Source organism: Eschrichtius robustus, chromosome 1 (genome assembly GCF_028021215.1).
Source record: "Eschrichtius robustus isolate mEscRob2 chromosome 1, mEscRob2.pri, whole genome shotgun sequence".
NCBI lineage: Eukaryota > Metazoa > Chordata > Mammalia > Artiodactyla > Eschrichtiidae > Eschrichtius > Eschrichtius robustus.
This window is the reverse complement of record NC_090824.1, coordinates 81,308,922-81,330,034: the sequence shown is the minus strand read 5'-3', so window position 1 is coordinate 81,330,034 and position 21,113 is coordinate 81,308,922. Positions and strand designations below refer to the sequence as shown.

Sequence of the window (21,113 nt, the reverse complement as noted above, 5' to 3'; positions counted from 1 at the left end):
TCAAGTTAATTAACACATCCAGCAGCTCACACATTTACCATTTTTTTTTAATGAGAACATGTGAATTCTACTCTCTTAGTGAATTTCAATTATACAATACAGTGTTATCAACTATAGTCACCGTGTTAAATCCTCAGACTTTATTCATCTTATAAGTGAACATTTGTGCCCTTTTACCAATCTCTCCCTATCCCCCCAACCCAACCCTACCCCTGCTCTCTGGAAACCACTTTTCTGCTCTTTCTAGGAGTTGGACTTTTTCTTTTTTTTTTTTTAGATTCCACAGGTAAGTGATACCGTGCAGTATTTCTCTTTCTCTGTCTGGATTATTTCTAATAGTGACTTCTTAATGCTTTCAAGAGGCCATTGTTACTAGTAAGGCCTAGGGGGAAAAGCTGATGCTATGAAAATGGTTTGGGGGTGCTTAAACCAATTTACCAGAAGATGGAACTTGAGTAAGTCAGTTCTTTCACTTAGAGAAGGAAACAAGGGTTTGTAATCATACAACTCTGTATGATGTTTTCAGCATCTTTACCCATGGATGGCACTCAGTAAATGTTGGTTGCCTTGAATAGAATATTTGAAGAGATATCCTTTATATTTTGTAAGGGAATTAATGTTGTCCTGACACCTCCCACTAAGAACTTGATCCAGTGTTGGAGGCTCGAAGCTTTTTCTACTTTAGAACAAGACAAAAATCACAAAATTGCTCTTGCCCTTGGTTTAATTAGGCCGATGCCTCCTATGGTCTGGTTCAATTTGCTTTTTTACTTCTTGAGAGTCTGTAGATGCCACCTGTCCCATGTTTAATTTCAGTATTCGGCCAAACATCTTCCTGGGAGTCGCTGAGGGCTCAGCACAGTACAAGAAGTGGTACTTCGAGCTAATCATCGACCAGGTGGACCCCTTCCTCACAGCGGAGCCCACACACCTGCGGGTGGGCTGGGCCTCTTCCTCAGGCTATGCCCCATACCCCGGAGGCGGAGAAGGATGGGGGGGCAATGGTGTTGGCGATGACCTGTACTCCTATGGCTTTGATGGACTTCACCTTTGGTCAGGTGAGCACCTTGCCAAAGCTTTGGCCCCTTATCTCTTCCTGAGGATGATTGAGGCTCAAATTGTTCGAACTGAAATGGTCACTTCTTGTTGAAATGATATAGACTCAAGTCTCAACTAATTAGATGGTTAAGCAGGAAGGGCATCACATCTGAAATGAGACTGTCCTGCATTTAAACCATGAGTCTGGCACTTCAGCTGCATGGTCTAGTACAGATTACTTAACTTTTCTCGGGCTCAGTGTCTGCTTCTGTACAATCCTAATTGCATAGACTTGTCAAGATTATATGGGTAAACAGGGAAGGAGAAAAAGACTGAGCATTTACTTACTGGGCAGTAGGCTACATAGCTTTTGTACATTTTTTCTCTCATTTTATTCTTACAGTGACTCCCTAAGGTGGATAATATTGATCTCATGTTACAGACATGGAAACTGGACACAAAGATGTTTAATTAACTTACTCCCAGTCACGCTGGGACAGACCCACATCTGACTACAAGTCCGTCATTTTGTCGACGCAACATATTGCTTCATGATACACTTTGTAAGGTGTCTGGGTCTGTGCCTGACACACAGTAGATGCTAATCTCTTAAAGGAATTCAAAGCTTCCTTTTTTTATATAGACATTGATGCTTTCCCCAAAGCATGTCCATGGCCTGTGCCTGTGGACAAATGAGTTGGCTTCTGCCTGGGTGAAAATGTAAAACTAACCCTCAGGCTTTCACCCACAGCAGAAGCTCTACTCCTCCCATCTGCTGTCCACAGTGTGTCTTATCTGTATCTTTTGTAAAACTGCAACTGGAGACGTTGTGTCCCTTATAGAAATTCCTTAGGTAAGCGTTGTGCTGTGTGCCTCTTACATAAAGAACCAGGACACGCATTCCTCCTTAAATCCAGTACCAGGGAAAAGTTTGTCTCCACAGGACAAAAATATGTATTTTCTTTTGTATCTGAGAACTACATTATCCATCATGTTTTCCTTCTTCCCTTAGCTTCCAGCTAAAACCAGTAGCTCAGGTCCTGGTGACATGTTTCTTACAGTTGGTCTTTACTTTCCATTGATCAGTATGTTTTTTTTTTTTTTTAATTTTGTGCTGTTTTATATTCAGTATAAACAGTTTTTAACTTTTAGGAATGGTGTAAACGTATTTATTTATGTACTTCTATATCTGGGATCATGTATGGGAAGAAATCGTCTGTGTCTGTTTTTGTGTGTCCCAGGAGACAGTGTGGTACAGACAGAAGTGGGTACAAAAGGGCAGGATGATGGGTTAGAGTGAAGTGGCAGTCTTGTTCTCATATCCTCCCAGCTTAACCTTCCCTGGTTCCATTTTCATGGGGGGCGGGGATGGATCTTCTCCTGTTGGTTCTCAGAGCCCCATCGTAGAGCCACTGTTTCCGTGGTGATACGGTCGTAGTAGCCTTTAGCTTAGATTATCATCAGATGGCATCAGCCTCCCAGGAAGTTGTCTCTGGGGGAGTGATTTGAAAAGAAAGAGTCCCTATGCTCACACACATCTACAGCTCCTGAGTTTGATAAAATTGAATCTGTGGGGGAACGAGTGGGATTCAGGTGAGAAACTCATTACCTCCTGCCTGCTGGTTGCCGCTCAGCTCCTGCCCTGTCCTCACCATGAGCCAAGCATATTCTCTGGATCCCAGGCTGCACCTAACGAGAACTCTGGATTGGTTAAGGAAATACGGAGTCACCAAGACCCTTGGATGAAGCAAAATGGCCCCTAGTTTCAAAGAGAAGCTAACCATTCTCAGAGGAAAACATTTACTCCATCTTTTCTAGATTTCGCAGCCCTCCATGCCCCTCCATGGGGCACTTGGCATATCCCTTTGTAAAGTCTGCAGAATAAATACATCAGTGAGGCAGGAGGCAGACAACCCACTCGTTGAGCATCCAGAAAGGGCTGCTGTCAGTGCATTTCAGGACGTGGACATCCATCCAGTTGTGTATTGTTCCAGGAGTGTACGGTGCCCAGGGGTGTACAGTGTTCCCTTCTTTCCTCTTGTCTGCTCAAGACCAGGAAGCCAGATGTGCTGAGCCCACACGGTCATTACTGGCAAGGGCTCATCTGATTGGAAATACAGGGGTAGGGGGCTTGGGATTCAGTTTTTCAAAAGCTGACTGTGGCTCTCTGAACATTATTCACATAGTAATATAACTCCGTATAGGTGCATTTGGGGGACTTCACCCCTCAGCCTTCAGCATCTGGTGAGATGTAGAGAAACCAGCATCTACAAAATTGGCACCTTTCATGCTCACTAAAACACAAAGCTTCCTTGGGTTTGGGCATCATTCTGAATTCTCCAACCAGCACACAGGGAACATATATCTTGCAGAAGCCACTACAGATGAATATGTCATCATGTGCTCCAGCAGAAGAAATAAGGTTTCTGTTAATGGCTTCTACCAGGACAGCAGTGAATTCTGGACTATCTGATGAAAGGGTAATTGTCTGTTGTAGAAATGAAGTGAAGTGACGCTCTAACTTACTGCAGGAGGGAATGGAGGATGGCTAGGGAGAGAGAATGGAAACTGGTCTGACAACTTTTCTTCTTTTCCTTGAGATGTAAATGCCCAGGTCCATTACCTTTATTTTATTTTTTTATTGGAGTAGAGTTGATTTACAGTGTTGTGTTAGTTTCAGGTGTACAGCAAAGTGAATCAATTATACATATACATATATCCACTCTTTTTTTTTTTTTTTAAGATTCTTTTTCCATATAGACCATTACAGAGTATTGAGTAGAGTTCCCTGTGCTATACAGAAGGTCCTTATTAGTTATCTATTTTATGTATAGTAGTGTGTATATGTCAATCCCAATCTCCCAATTTATTCCTCCCCCCCCCCTTATCCCCTGGTAACCATAAATTTGTTTTCTACATCTGTGACTCTACTTCTGTTTTGTAAATAAGTTCATTTGTACCCTTTTTTTTAGATTCCACATATAAGTGATATCATATGATATTTGTCTCTCTCTGTCTGACTTACTGCACTCAGTATGACAGTCTCTAGGAATGGGAGAAAATATTTGCAAACAAAGCAACTGACAAGGGGTTAATCTCCAAAGTATACAAAAAGCTCATGCACCTCAATATCAAAACAAACAAACAAACAAACAACCCAATCAAAAAATGGGTGGAAGATCTAAATAGACATTTCTCCAAAGAAGGCATACAGGTGGCCGAAAAGCACATGAAAAAATGTTCAACGTCACTAATTATTAGAGAAATGCAAGTCAAAATTACAATGAGGTATCACCTCACATGGGTCAGAATGGCTATCATGAAAAAATCTACAAACAATAAATGCTGGAGAGGGTGTGGAGAGAAGGGAACCCACCTGCACTGTTGGTGGGAATGTAAATTGGTAGAGCCACTATGGAGAACAGTACGGAGGTTCCTCAAAAAACTAAAAATAGAACTACCATATGACCCAGCAATCCCACTCCTGGGCATATACTCGGAGAAAACCATAATTCAAACAGATACATGCACCCCAATGTTCATTGCAGCACTATTTACAATAGCCAGGACATGGAAGCAACCTAAATGTCCATCAACAGAGGAATGGATAAAGAAGATGTGGAACATACATACAATGGAATATTACTCAGCCATTGAACAGAATAATGCCATTTGCAGGAACATGGATGGTCCATTACCTTTAAACTTATCTATGTGCACAAATTAAGCCACTGCCTTGAACTGGTCATTAACTACTTATTAAAGCACAGAGGATGTTGCCGAAGTTGGAAAGAATGGCAGAGCCCTTAACACTTTGTCAGTAGAGAAATTCAAGAAGAAACAGCATGGCTTTGGAGGTATGCCTGGGTTTGAATCCCAGCTCTTGACTTATTTGGTTTTTTTAACCAGGCAAAAAGACTTGGTTTCCTCAGATAAAATGAAGATGATACAAGGCTCTTAGGAAATTTAAATGAAATGAGGAATGTGGATTTTTTGACACACACTAGATGCAAAGTAAATATGATTTCCCTTCCTTCAGTGTCTATGAAGTCAACCATCGTCATAAAGACCAAGTCCAGAGTTCCACGTGTCTCACTCAAGATCATGAGATTAGCCCCATCCTGAGGGGGAAAAGAACCCAGGTTCCATGCTGAATGGGAAAGGAAGTTTTAAAGTGACATCCTGGGAATATGAATGAGCCTTTTCTCTGTGTAGGGGGAGGGCAGCCTTAATCGGTCTTTTTAGCCACCAAAGCCTATGAAGTCACTTTCAAGCAACAGCTGTACAAATATCCCCCCATCTCAGCCCTGCCCAGCCCTCCCTACAGACTCCTGAGTCAGCCCGGCCACCGTGATTCTCCTTTCAGAGGAATGGCTCTTTTCTTGTCATCATTTTCTCTCTCCTGATGTAGGCTTTACATACGTAGCCTTTCAGAACTGCAGTCGGGGGTGAATTTGGCTCAGGGCAGCCTATATAGTACGTCACTGGTTAGGGAGCAATTTCACAGGAGGAAATCACACCTACCCTTCCCTTTTTGCAACTTTTTCCCTTGCAAAATTGGAATAAGCAAAGGAATTCACCTTCCCAAGAGATAAGTGATACAGGAAGTAAATGAATGGAATAAAATTGTATTTCCTGATTTCTTAGGACTTCTGACTCATGAGGACAAATTAGCTCTACAGTCAAACTTGGATGAGAGGGTCTTTACGTGTCTCCCTACTAAGATGAGCTCCAGGGTATCGGTTCATCTATCAAAACGCACCCCACTGTGACTTGGACTTTTCCAACCCTAGCGCTGTGTGGAGAGGGGTCAAGGAGTAGCTGTAGAACACCAGCATTTTTATGTATTTGGATCTTCTCGCTTTGCAGTTGCCTGAATATTTGTGTTTACGTTATAATGCCACACTCTGCGGTGCGTGGGGCGATGGAAATGCTGAGCTGAGCATCAGTGTCTACATTACTCATCAGAAGAGACGAAATCCCTCAGTGTTACATCCTTAGGTTCATTAGAAGATGTACGGCATATGATAAAGTGGCTTTTCCCTTTATCTGAAAAATGCTAGGCTTGGAACGGCCTTTCCAAGCTTCCTGGGACCTTCAGGTGGTCCTGAGCCTCTAAGTCAGGGGAGGTTTCTTCAGACTAGCAGAGGCCACAAGACTTCCCAGACTGTCCCAGTAGGTGGTCCAAGGATTACTCAGAGTTCCTAATATCTGGAAAAGCAGTTGAGGCGATTTAGAAAAACTGTCTGTGACGTATTTGCTTTTCCTTTCTACAGCATCACATTTCTATTGGTTGTGCTAAAAGCGTCAAATACATCGTAAATGTATTTGAAAGTGACAGTTTTTTAGCACAGTCTTTCAATAAAGGGATTTATTGGTTTCAGTAACTCAATTTTCAAATCACTTCCGTAGACTCAGCCCTCAATGCTATGATTCTCCATATTGTTATTTTTACCTAGTATTATAAAGGACATAATACCCCTACAATGTTCTGGTAAGCTTATCTACTGTTAGCCTAGTAATTAACATGTCTGGAGTTATAAAAGCAATAGTAATAGCATTTATTGTGGTTTGCAATGTGTCAGGCTCTTCCAGTTACTCTCTATGGAGTAATTCATTCAAAACTCACAATAACCCCACGATATTATTATTTTCATTTGATAGATGAGGAACCTGAGTCCACAAAGGTAAGTGACTTGTCCAAGGTCACACAGTAAGTGGCAGCACCAGGACTCAAGCCCAGGGAGCCTGGTTCTAGAAACACCCTTAACTGCTACATGCTGTTGCCTCTCGAGAGGTACACAGGACGTAAGTCATTGTCTCGTCAAAATCACGGGAATAATAATGGTACCTTACAAACCTCTTGACAACATCACCGTGAGCATTACTGTACCCATTTTATGGACATAGAGGCTGGTTTTCTAACAGAATCACAGCAGGCAAAGACTTGGTGTTTGAACCAGCCCTCTGTGACTCCGAGACCGCTCCCACCCCCATGACACCTCATTACAGAGCAGTTGGAAGGACAAGCATCTTGTTTAAATGTGGGGTGCAGGACCCTCCAGAATCATCTGGAGTCATGAAAACCCTTCTAGGCTAGAGATTGCTTCCTCCAGATGGGAATGGTTTTATAAAACAGAGTGTACAAAAGCAATCTCATAATTCCATTGTTTTCTAGTTTCAAATCTTTATACTACTCAACATTTTAAAACAAGATGTACTTTATCACATGACCTTTTACAACATGAATGTTATATGAAATGGACTCTTTTATTCAAATAGACTTCCCATTACATTGCTCTAAGCACTTGTTAAGTACATGCTTTATATCCAGTGATTATTCACAGTCTCTCTTCACTTTCTAGATAATACTGGTCCCAACTCTATATTATCTATATGTTTTAAAAATAGGCTCAGACTATGATTTTGATTTGCCTATGGATGCTCTTAGCAAGTGTTCCAACAGCAACTTCTACTAGGCACCCAGTCTCTTAGAATACGGGAGTTAAAAGACAGTGTCCTTCACCACAAGGACATAACTTCTCGTCCTGGTGGTGGTTTTCAAATGAGAGAGCAGACTGGACAGGAGAGATACTCCCAGCCATCCTTCCTCAGTAAGGCACTTGGTGCTATGGTGTATTGAAGGCTAAATAAAGCTCAGAACTCAGTCTCAGATGGCATCAAAGCACTGCTGTATGAAGAGCGTCCCCCATGAAGGTTGCTCTTTATCTTTACTGGCTGAGGCTCAGACTGGCACAAAAACCAACAGTGAATTGTGAGAGGGTGGGACAAGAGGGCCCTGGCGTCACATTTCAACGCTGTCAGTTTTGTCCTAGTTGATGTGGATCTCAGAAAGCTAAAGGTCCTTCTCATTTGTATTTTTATCCAGTAAGGATCTCAATACTTTTAAAGGTAGTTGTCCAGCCCAGCATTTCGATAATTTCCTGGTTTTCCCAAATTTATGGAAATCTCTCAGGAATTGTGCAAATGACTACAGTGGTATTTTCCAGAAGTTAAACTAATTGAAAAAGAAATAGTTGAAGCAGGAAAGATTGGTTTTTACTGGGAAAACAAGAACTCTTAAGAATGAGACAATTATGGCAAAGTTTGCTGAGTTTTAATACCAATAACAGACTTGAATATGATAAGGAAGGAAAGATTCTGGGACCCTGGGATATCTAAACTCCATAAAAGGAGCTGAGAAGACTCAGTCTTGTCAAATGGAGACGTTGGAGAGGTATCAAACCTACACACTCATCAAGTTTGCTTAGATTTGTTTTGTTTTAAATAGTGTTGACTGTAGGTCCTACCATGAGGAAGTTGTTCTTCATTCTCAGTGATGAAACAAGGTATAAAGTTGTAAAAACAGAGTCTGAGGCCATCCCAGGCTAATTTGCCAATATGCATTGAATATGTTAGGTGCTGTTGCCCTGTTGCAGTGCCAGTGGTCCAAGTTCTACATCCTTTATTCCCCTATCACCCCTCATCAGGCCCCCATAAAGCCCCACGTTCCAGCCTCACCAAACTCTAGCCATTCTGCAAATGTCATACACTCATACACTCCTCTTGCATAAACTGTTCCTTCTGTCTGGAATGCTCGTTTCTTTCTCATTTATCTAGTGAACCTTTCATTCTTCAAGTTTTAACTTGTTCCATACTCCCAGGCTGACTTCGCACCTTCTTCTACCCCTAAAGGCATCTCGTCATGTACACCTTCATTCCAATAGTTATACTGAATTGTAGTTCTTTATTTGAATGTTTATTTTCCACGAGACTATGGATTTCTTAGGAGTGGGAACTGGATCCTCAGTCTTTGATCCCCAGCCCCAAGTACAGTATCTGGCACAGTGTAGAGCCTCATTACTGTTTGTGGAAGGGTGGGAGGGAATACAATATGATTTTGTCAGTCAACCAAAACAACCACAAGGGGGTACCTAAATTTTTTTATTAAGGAGAATGTAGTAGTTTCACTATTTTAAAATCCACCATTTAGTTTGGAATCTATTACTAGAATAGCAGTAACCACTGAAAAAGAGTTCTAAACTAAGATTAGAAATATTACATAGCATAGATATATGTACAAAAGTTATGAACTCACATAGTCATCATAAGGGGATTTTTAAAAAATTGCCTCTTCATGGCGTATTATGAAGCTATTAAAAATCTAGTTTCTAATGAATATTCCATTATACAATCAAATATTTGCAATGTGATAAGTAGAAAAAACAAGTTACAAAATCTACAATATCCCAGTTTGGGTGAATATTTAAATATATGTGAAAAAGTCAAAAAAATTTATTGTAACATTTTTTTCCTTGTTTATACTTTTCTATATACACAATTAACATTTATAATGAATGTGTATTGCTTCCATGATCAAGAAACAAGATATACCTTTATAAATGTTTTGCTTGAAACCCCATTTAATACCTAACTTTTGCCCCTTTGTTGCTCCCTTTCCAATAGAACTGAAAACTTGGTAGGGGGATGGGAGGAGTGGTTACGATAATTTACTTCTAGAACTTCCACAATGGGATGGTGTGACATAGAAAACCTAAGAGATGATTTTCTCACTACTTTAAGTTAGGTCAGGAAATGACAAATCATCTTACGAAAGATAGGCAACAACAACAAAAATCAACCAATACAGCGTATAACTGACAATGTGTTTCCCTGCCTCACTGAAATAATAAAATTCTTTAAAACAAGCAAGCAAACTATGCTGCACCGTTTTGTGGCTGGATGGCCTTGCTCTAACTCACTCGGATGGCTCCTGCATCCGATGCTGAGGTGGCCGTGTCTTTTAGAGGAAATAGAAGAGAGCAAGGTCTTCGGGCATCTATGAATAAACACACGCACATACACACTCTAGGAGCCACGCCCAGCAAAGCGGTTTGCCCGTTAACTTCAGACACCAGGCCAGAATCTGAGGACACGTTGAACGGGTCGAATTCTTGTTTGTTCTCATTCCTGGCAGCTTGAGACTTTTCCTGTGGGACTCATCTCGTCTTGGGCTGCCTGTTCACAAAGCTTAGGAAACCATTTCACATTGCGCACCTCACCTGTGAGCATCTCCCCAGAGTCCCACACACCTTCTTCCTGTTCTTTGCTCACCAGGCCGCATACCCAGAGCCGTGGCCTCCGTCAACCAGCACCTCCTGAAGTCGGACGACGTGGTGAGCTGTTGCCTGGACCTTGGAGCACCCAGCATCTCTTTCCGCATCAGCGGGCAGCCGGTGCAGGGGATGTTTGAGAACTTCAACACAGATGGGCTCTTCTTCCCTGTGGTGAGCTTTTCAGCAGGTGTCAAGTAAGTTATGGCTGGGATTTCATGGAGAGTAGCTGTTCCCCCAGCTCCCACCACTCTTATGAGCTGGCGAGCGTGGTAATCTCCTTCAGGGCTTCAGCACCATAAGCCAAACTCCCCGAAGAAAGCGATGGTGAAAGGGGAGGAGCAATTTAGAGTCACGTGTATATATTTGTGGGACACGTACCTCCTGCCAGTGTTTATGTTATGTCCTCCGATAAATAGTAAGATGAATAAGATAAATCCTACGTAGAAAATTACCTTAATAATTGTAAAAAGTATTTCATGCTCATTACAAAAAATTTGAAAGATATAGATAAGGCAATAAATATCACCCATAATCCCAATGTTTAGTTCTAATCTCTATTAATATTTTGGTGTATTTTCTTCAAGTCTTTTATATTACAGATATATGTATTTTTTAATTGACATCACACTAAAAATGAAGTTTTGTCTTGATTTCTTTTCATTCAGCAGTAAGTACGGAGCCTTTTCCTGAGTTATTAAGTATCCTTCTCAAAATGATTTTTTATGGCCAATAATATCCTTTTATTTGGCTGTCCCACAATATAACCATTACTTTATGTTAGTCTTCCATGCTGATTTCTTTTTTATTGTTATAAATGAAATTATCATGAATATCCTTGAGGATAATTCATTTGTCTGCATTTCTGTTTAGTTCCTCCCAGAAGAGGGTCAAAAGGTATAATCTTTTTAAAGTCTAAATTTACAATCGTGTGGCCAAAGAGGTTTTCAGGAAGATTGTATGAACAGTTCAGAATTCATTATCAACAATTCTGAAATCTAAAAAACTCTGAAAACCATACATTTGTTTTCTTAACTCATTTCACCGCAAACTCTGACCTGAACTTATTTTGTGGAAAAAACTGTCATCAACAGAAATGAGGCTGTTTTTAGTCCTTCATGTATTCAATTTCTTGTGAATATTTACATGCTTAACAGCAAAAATGTATGCGTTTGATTATGGGGTACAGCCTCTCACCTAGCTGGAGGTTCTGTTTAATATATACATGTCTTATTTTCTGTCTTCTTTAAAATCTAAAGAATTCTGAAGTCTGAAACACAGCTCCAAAAATTTCAGATAAAAATGTGGGCCTGTAGTATCATTTAAAGTAACATATGGGAATACCCAACTGATTGGTTCCCCATTAACTTTTACTGTTATGGGTTATTTTTAATCTTTGCCAGTTTGAGAAGATTGTGTCTTAAAGTTTTAACTTCCTATTTGTTTGATTACTGATGTGATTAAACAGTTTTTATGCTTATTGTTCTTACATATTATTTCAACCCAATATATTTTTAAAATTCTGTGTTCTCTGCCTTTCTGGTATTAATTTTGGGGGCAATTTTTATATATTAAGATTATTAAACTATTATTACTTTCAAATATTTTTCCCAGTTTGTGATTTACCTTTTTAAACTTAGTTTTTTTCTATTGTATTTTTTGGTTTTTCCCTTTTACAAAAATAATGCAAGTCAAAAAAAAAAAAACCAAGAGCCCATAGTTGTACCACCCAGAGATAACCATATTACCTTTTTATTTATACATCTCAATAATTTTATATTAAATTGGGCTTGTACTATGCATTCTGTTTTTCTTCATACTGTTGGAAACTGTTGTGTTCATTGTTCTACCCCTTTCCTTTTTTTTTTTTTTTAAATCTTTATTGGAGTATAATCGCTTTCCAATGGTGTGTTAGTTTCTACTTCATAACAAAGTGAATCAGCTATACATATACATATATCCCCATATCTCCTCCCTCTTCCATCTCCCTCCCACCCTCCCTATCCCACCCCTCTAGGTGGTCACAAAGCACCGAGCTAATCTTCCTGGTGCTACACGGCTGCTTCCCACTAGCTATCTGTTTTATATTTGGTAGTATATATTAGTCCATGGCACACTCTCACTTCGTCCCAGCTTACCCTTCCCCCTCCCCATGTCCTCAAGTCCATTCTCTACATCTGCATCATTATTCCTGTCCTGCCCCTAGGTTCTTCATAACTTTTTTTTTTTATTCCATATATATGTGTTAGCCTACAGTATTTGTTTTTCTCTTTCTGACTTACTTCAATCTGTATGACAGACTCTAGGTCCATCCACCTCACTACAAATAACTCAATTTCGTTTTTTATGGCTGAGTAATATTCCATTGTATATTTGTGCCACATCTTCTTTATCCATTCATCTGGCGATGGACACTTAGGTTGCTTCCATGTCCTGGCTATTGTAAATAGAGCTGCAATGAACATTGTGGTACATGACTCTTTTTGAATTATGGTTTTCTCAGGGTATATGTCCAGTAGTGGGATTGCTGGGTCATATGGTAGTTCTATTTTTTGTTTTTGAAGGAACCTCCATACTGTTCTCCACAGTGGCTGTATCAATTTACATTCCCACCAGCAAGAGGGTTCCCTTTTCTCCACTCCCTCTCCAGCATTTATTGTTTGTAGATTTTTTGATGATGGCCATTCTGACTGGTGTGAGGTGATACCTCATTGTAGTTTTGATTTGCATTTCTCTAATGATTAGTGATGTTGAGCATCTTTTCATGTGTTTGTTGGCAATCTGTATATCTTCTTTGGAGAAATGTCTATTTAGGTCTTCTGCCCATTTTTGGATTGGGTTGTTTGTTTTTTTGATATTGAGCTGCATGAGCTGCTTGTAAGTTTTGGAGATTAATCCTTTGTCAGTTGCTTCATTTGCAAATATTTTCTCCCATTCTGAGGGTTGTCTTTTGGTCTTGTTTATGGTTTCATTTGCTGTGCAGAAGCTTTTAAGTTTCATTAGGTCCCATTTGTTTATTTGTGTTTTTATTTCCATTTCTCTAGGAGCTGGGTCAGAAAGGATCTTGCTGTGACATATGTCATAGAGTGTTCTGCCTATGTTTTCCTCTAAGAGTTTGATAGTGTCTGGCCTTACATTTAGGTCTTTAATCCATTTTGAGTTTATTTTTGTGTATGGTGTTAGGGAGTGTTCTAATTTCATTCTTTTACATGTAGCTGTCCAGTCTTCCCAACACCACTTAATGAAGAGGCTGTCTTTTCTCCATTGTATATTCTTGCTTCCTTTATTAAAAATAAGGCGACCATATGTGCATGGGTTTATCTGTGGGCTTTCAATCCTGTTCCATTGTTCTATATTTCTGTTTTTGTGCCAGTACCATACTGTCTTGATTACTGTAGCTTTGCAGTATAGTATGAAGTCCGGGAACCTGATACCTCCAGCTCTGTTTGTCTTTCTCAAGATTGCTTTGGCTATTCGGGGTCTTTAGTGTTTCCATACAGATTGTGAAATTTTTTGTTCTAGTTCTGTGAAAAATGCCATTGGTAGTTTGATAGGGATTGCATTGAATCTGTAGATTGGTTTGGGTAGTATAGTCATTTTCACAGTGTTGATTCTTCCAATCCAAGATCATGGTATTTCTCTCCATCTGTTTGTATCATCTTTAATTTCTTTCATCAGTGTCTTATAGTTTTGTGCATACAGGTCTTTTGTCTCCTTTGATAGGTTTATTCCTAGGTATTTTATTCATTTTGTTGCAATGGTGAATGGTAGTGTTTCCTTAATTTCTCTTTCAGATTTTTCATCATTGTTGTATAGGAATGCAAGAGATTTCTGTGCATTAATTTTGTATCCTGCTACTTTACCAGATTCATTGATTAGCTCTAGTAGTTTTCTGGTAGCGTCTTTAGGATTCTCTATGTATAGTATCATGTCATCTGCAAACAGTGAAAGTTTTACTTCTTCTTTTCCGATTTGGATTCCTTTTATTTCTTTTCCTTCTCTGATTGCTGTGGCTAAAACTTCCAAAACTATGTTGAATAATAGTGGTGAGAGTGGGCAACCTTGTCTTGTTCCTGATCTTAGTGGAAATGGTTTCAGTTTTTCACCATTGAGGACAATGTTGGCCGTGGGTTTGTCATATATGGCCTTTATTATGTTGAGGTAAGTTCCCTCTATGCCTACGTTCTGGAAGGTTTTAGTCATAAATCAGTGTTGAATTTTGTCAAAACTTTTTCTGCATATATTGAGATGATCATATGCTTTTTATCCTTCAATTTGTTAATATGGTGTATCACATTGATTGATTTGCGTATATTGAAGAATCCTTGCATTCCTGGGATAAACCCCACTTGATCATGGTGTATGATCCTTTTAATCTGCTGTTGGATTCTGTTTGCTAGTATTTTGTTGAGAATTTTTGCGTCTGTGTTCATCAGTGATATTGGCCTGTAGTTTTCTTTCTTTGTGACATCTTTGTCTGGTTTTGGTATCAGGATGATGGTGGCCTTGTAGAATGAGTTTGGGAGTGTTCCTCCCTCTGCTGTATTTTGGAAGAGTTTGAGAAGGATAGGTGTTAGCTCTTCTCTAAATGTTTGATAGAATTCGCCTGTGAAGCCATCTGGTCCTGGGCTTTTGTTTGTTGGAAGATTTTTAATCACTGTCTCAATGTCAGTGCTCGTGATTGGTCTGTTCATATTTTCTATTTCTTCCAGGTTCAGTCTCAGAAGGTTGTGCTTTTCTAAGAATGTGTTCATTTCTTCCCAGTTGTCTATTTTATTGGCATATAGTTGCTTGCGGTAATCTCTCATGATCCTTTGTATTTCTGCAGTGGCCGTTGTTACTTCTTCTTTTTCATTTCTAATTCTAATGATTTGAGTCTTCTTCCTTTTTCTCTTGATGAATCTGGCTAATGGTTTATCAGTTTTGTTTATCTTCTCAAAGAACCATCTTTTAGTTTTATTGATCTTTGCTATTGTTTCCTTCATTTCTTTTTCATTTATTTCTGATCTGATCTTTATGATTTCTTTCCTTCTGCTAACTTTGGGGTTTTTTTGTTCTTCTTTCTCAAATTGCTTTCGGTGTAAGGTTAGGTTGTTTATTTGAGATGTTTCTTGTTTCTTGAGGTAGGATTGTATTGCAATAGACTTCCCTCTTAGAACTGCTTTTGCTGCATCCCATAGGTTTTGGGTCATTGTGTTTTCTCATTGTCATTTTTTTCTAGGTAGTTTTTGATTTCCTCTTTGATTTCTTCAGTGATCTCTTGGTTATTAAGTAGTGTATTGTTTAGCCTCCATGTATTTGTTGCCCCTTTCCTGTACCAGTTGGATGCTGTATTAATTATTTTAGTCTGACAATACATTTTAACATTTGTAAGGCAAGACCTCATTATAACTCTTTTGTCGCAAAATTTTCTTAGCCATTCTTGATTCCTGCTTGTTAAGGAGATCGTAATTGATTGAGTGGGAGACTAGAGTCAATACAGTTAGAATCACTCTGGTTTCCATTGGAAAAGGCCATGAAAAGAGGAGAGTTGTGGAGAGCAGACGCTTAAAGCTGGGACCACAAAAAATCCATCTGAGAGCTTCTAGTATCCAAGTGATGGGACTTCCAGAGTGATAACCACTGTGATAGGTCTCAGTACCTCCGGAAGATGGATAAATCAAGGCATATTCGTATATTTTCCAAAAAAGGATGAAACTTTCATTCTGTCTCAATTAAATAGACTATTTAGGAATAAAGAATTATCCTTTGGATATGATATTCAGCCTTTGGAATTTGACACAGATATGCAAACATACATACTATACAGCACGGGTCCCAACCCCCTGTTAGGAACCGGGCTGCACAGCAGGAGGTGAGCGGTGGGCAGCAAAGCTTCATCTGCTGCTCCCCACTGCTCGCGGTACCACCTGAACCATCCCCCCCTAACCCCTGTCCATGGAAAAATTGCCTTCCACGAAACCAGTCCCTGGTGCCAAAAAAGTTGGGGACCGCTAGTATACACTACAGGTGTACCTCGTTTTATTGCGCTTTGCTTTATTGCAGTTTTCACAAACTGTAGCTTTGTGGCAAGCCTGCATGGAGCAAGTCTATTGACGTCATTTTTCTAACAGCATTATTTTTTAATTAATATGTGTACATTTTTTTTTAGACAGAATGCTATTGTGCACTTAACAGACGATGGTATAGTGTAAACATAGCTTTTATATGCACTGGGAAACCAAAATATTCATGTGACTCACTTTATTGTGATACTTGCTTTATGTGGTGTCTGGAACCAAAGTCACAATATCTCCAAGGTATGCCTGTAATGTATGTTTGCAAACATACATAGCAACACAGTATACAAATCCCTACACATGTACGCACACATATATAGACATATTTATAAACATACCCATGTAGGTGGATATAATATATTGAAATTAAGCATTTACATTGTTTGAGGTTCTTGTAACAAATGGAGAACCACTATGGTAAAACCTTACTTAAGGTTGTAAATATGCCCATCACAGGTTAAGCCAGAGACTCTAACATCAGCCTTAGGAACTATATTCTGAAGAGTTGAGAGTTCTTTACCTGTGTTTCTCTGTGCTGACAATATTTCCATGAGAATTTCACCCCAATTCTCCCTTTTGAAGTGTGACAGAATGTATCATTCCTATTGCTATCCATAGGGAGCATGTAGACAACAAGAAGCGTTATTGAAAGACAGAGGCACTGTAAACACAAAGAAAAGTGATTGGAACAAACTGATTCCCTCTGGCAATCAGGGGGAAAACCAGCAGAAGCCCCATTGTACATCTTTCCCACCCCATTCCCCAGGAGTAAAGAAAATGAGCAGAAATCTAAATCCAACGTAACAGCATTTGGATCATCCACCTGTTGGCTCAGTGCCTTCCCTGGAGAAGCAAGGTCACTGAGCAGTCAGTTCTCAGGACTGCATTTGCCTGGGTAGTTAATGGCCTTGGTCACCCCGCATCAGTGCCCTTCCCTTTTTTCTTTGTTTCGACTATATCCTACTCACTGGGTTTCACTAATTTTCAAAGAAAGCCCACCTACTTCCCAAGCATCTAATCTGAGAGAAGTGCTTAGCTAGAAGTCAAATCTCTGGAGAAAGAGGTCTTTGCCAGTCTGCTGGCTAGTGGACTTTTCTGCATATTCTGTGTTTAGCAAACAGTATGTCCGATCTCAGACGTTGCATGACTTTTAATCGTTAACTCGTCCACCCGATCCCCCCTCAGGTCAAAGAGATAGGAATTTTTGAGTGTGATATGATTTTTGTTGTTGGGGATTTTTTGAAATCTTCTCTTTGCAAAGATTGTGGCTAGTAGGGGAAGAGATAGGGGGCTGAAAGGTATTCATATGTAGAAGATGTTTCTAGTATCTTGTGTCTAGGTCAGCAGATCATGCATCCTTCTCAGTGCACAGGAGAAAAGAAGCAGAGTTCCAAGATAAGAACAATGAGACGTCTAACCCATTTAGGAGGCACAACTGCTGAGAGAATTTAAGAACTAGGGGTGCAGATGCGTTGACTTGAAAAGTTAACAGCTTAGACATAAGAACCTCTTGCTCATAGCAATTGAACGAGGGTAAGCTGAAAAGTTGTATCAGGGGACTTGATGTCTCTTAAGCCTCCTTTCTATCAGGAAAATATCACCTGTGTCATATTCCTGTCTTTGGTTCTCAGAACCTGATATGGCCTGAGGAGAGATGGAATCACAGTTGGTTGCATACTTGGGAAATACATTTTACTGAAATACATCCAGCCCGTCACACGATGTCTTTGCTCAGGGTCAATGCTGGTCCTGTCTTGGAGTAGCCAATTCTTTTATTTTCACTTATGAGCAAATGAGATCAATATACCAGTACTTACTCTTACGTCAATTGGTAAAATATGATTCGGTGTGGAAACCCAGCACTTCCTCTCCGTACTACTTTAGTTCAGCTGTACAAAAAGCTAGAAAGAGAAAACAAGGTATTAATCCAAGTAAAGTACCTTATTGAAAATAAATGTGTTTAATAACAAAATTGAAAAGAAATTATTGTTTTCACCCAATATAGTAGAGTAATTGCCTAGTTCCACAGTGTCCCTCCCAGCAAGGTACAAGGTTATTCCTCTCTAGAAAGAGATTCTTCTCCCATCATACAAACATTGAGAATTGTTTCTCATGTTTACTTTCAACTTCTGTGAGGCCTCTAAATTAGATTTCTCTCCTATGGCCCCATTTTCCTCCTCGGTCTTTACCGAGGTCATGGTCTTGAATTTGTGACCCCACAATTATTTTTATAATTACAAACTATGTTGTTAATAATACCTGATTAGGCTGTCCTTGCCAGCAGTCATTGGAGAGCAAAATCTTTTTCAATTAGATTTACCCACAGTGAAGTCAAAAGCAGCCTGAGTCATTACTAATAAAATCCACAAATCAATATGTGCTCTCTTTTCTAACTGTTATGAATGTGCCTCGTTAGTTTCCTTCTCACTGTGGTTTGTTTGTGGAGGGTATTATTAGTGTAACAGGCCCTCAGTGTAACAACCCTATTCATTCTGGGACAGAATTTGGGATGCATGTGTACCTTGGAGCCCACCCAAAAGTTGAATTACTTAAATACCAGGAAGCTCTTATTAAAAGGTAATCTCACCCTGCCAAGTGGTATGATGGCATGGGCCACATGGAGAACATTACACAGAAGCCACAGTGTGTAGTGAAATTTGGGAGCTACTTTTAGTTTTGCAGAAAATTGATGAGTTAGTCACTGTAGTAGAATATATTTTATAGCTATGGTTAAATTCCCCGTAGATCTACTTGATCTTCTTATGTAACTCTTTTACCAGCCCTTTCTCATTTATAAAAGCAACACTATCCAAAGATGGTTGGTATTTGCGGTTGCTGTTTGTTTTCTGTTGGTATCCACCAGGCTTGGCTAAAATTCAGGTAACCAGTAGCTTAGCTATTTGCAGCTTGCTGTGGTCAATGCTGTGGAAATTATTACTGAGATAAATATACTTTTGCAGAGAACATGATGAGCGCTGGCTGGATTTCCCTGGGCTTTCATCAAACACTGGCCAGAAAGAAATATGAATGTGAGAACATACATAACTCAAATTGTTCTCCCGTCTTAGTGATATGGACTAAAGATGCAATTATGAATCATGACTTATGAATTGAATTTAGGTCAGCAGAAGCTCGCTAATTCTTTCTCCTCCTAACCACAGCCTGTATCTTTTTCTTCTTTGGAACGCTATCCCAACTCCTGGGAGGAATTCATTAAGAATAATGGGACATCTAGTAAGACTAGAATGATTTCACAGTTTGCCAGTACGCTATGAATAAGGAAACCTAGTCATCCTTTTTGAGCATAGCAAAGGTTTGTCTTGATTTTTACTCTATTTTTTTTTTCATGGATCAGTCTTTCAAACATGGGGATTTGCGATAGGTATTCTCATGTCTTCTGCAAACCGGCAAACAAAAATGCACAAATCTTAAAAGATGAAATTGGAAATGCTAGTGGGGATTTTTCAATGCAATTTTCTCTGTTTTTTTAAAATTAGTCAATAAAAAATTCCTCTACACATCCTCAAACTTCACTACTCCCAGGCGGCTATTACTGAAGCTATTACTCATCTCTAAAGTGGAGAAATCTAAGGACACAGTCACTGACTGTAATCACTTTAGGAACAAAAAAAAACCTTGGAGAGCCGATGGCATGTCTGAGTTATAGGAAGAACCCCAGAAGATGATACATGTGCTTTAGTGGAAGAGATTAAATTGATTAATGAAATTGATTTTTAAAATCTATTAATGTAGAGAAAAATTGGAGGGTAAAGAAGAACTAATTTTAATGAGCTCCGTTCTTAAATTATCTTTTTATTTTCAATTTAACATTTTTTTGCGATGCTGAGAGATTCAGTGGAACCCAAGGAGCAGGGAAGAATATACTTAGAGAAGAGAGGTTTATATTCTAATTGGAAATTTAAATCTTTTAAATTTCAAAGGGTTTAAAAGATCAACAGTAAGTGCCAGATAACAGATTTATTGGAAGAAGTAGACTAGATAGGTGTAACTTCTGTTGGTTCTCTTTCCACCCCTTCAAATCCATGCTCTGGACTCCTGGATAAGTTCTTGGGCGAGTTCTGTAGCCTTCATTACTTCTTTTAAGGCCAGGAACCATCTTGCCAATACTTTAAAAAAAAATTCCATCTTCTGAGTAGTACAAAAACTCCAGATTTGTATCCAATTAATATTTGAGCCCTACCCGACTCCCCCTGCAGTTTGAGGTCGGGCTCCTCTTCAGTTAGCTAGCTCCTTTCTCATGCCCTTCTAGAGTCTAGGGTCCAGCCCAGACCCAAGATGACTGGGGGATGGGCACATGTGATGGAGTTGGTGCAGCTGCCTTGTGGCATCAGGACTTTTGTAGCAGTTGCACAATTGCTGCTTCTTTCTCTTCTGAGGCTCTTTTGTAGCTTTCTTGGAGAGCACCAGGCTGGAAGCGTCCAACTTCAGTTCCCTTGACTTGGCTTTACCACCTCTGCTGGCTGCTCCCTTCTGGCTGACCCCAGACCTCCCCCCTCCCCTCCCCCTCCAGCTGCATGGGCTTCCTACCTCCCCCAGCTCCTGGGTTTCTGATCTCTGCTCAGTCATTTGCCTTTCCGGCCAGAATTCCTTTCTGATGGCTGGCAGCTGGCTCATTTCTCCCTCTACTCTTCAGTATCACTAGACAAATATGACCCTCACTACATCCAGGGGGGTACTCACAAACTTCTGAGTAGTTCCTTACAGCCCTCATTTGACTCCTGATGGGAAAGAACTCCCATCCCTTTCTCCCTGATGGTTTTCTCCAAATGAATTCTTTACCTTTCTTATCAGTGTGGAGGTATGGGGTGGGCTAAAGCTGAACAGGTTTCACAGTTTTTTGATGGATCCTCATAATTGGTCCAGCACTTCACTTCAGGATGAG

At 39.8% G+C, this 21,113-nt stretch overlaps 1 protein-coding gene across 1 annotated transcript in view; it reads left to right on the top strand.

Moving 5' to 3' along the window:
• RYR3 (ryanodine receptor 3) overlaps positions 1 to 21,113 on the top strand; it is a 378,467-nt gene that overhangs the window by 134,379 nt on the left and 222,975 nt on the right. Inside the window, exons 18-19 of the mRNA XM_068538049.1 lie at positions 817 to 1,058; positions 10,156 to 10,348. Coding sequence (XP_068394150.1) covers positions 817 to 1,058; positions 10,156 to 10,348 — 435 coding nt within the window. The remainder of the gene's footprint in view (positions 1 to 816; positions 1,059 to 10,155; positions 10,349 to 21,113) is intronic.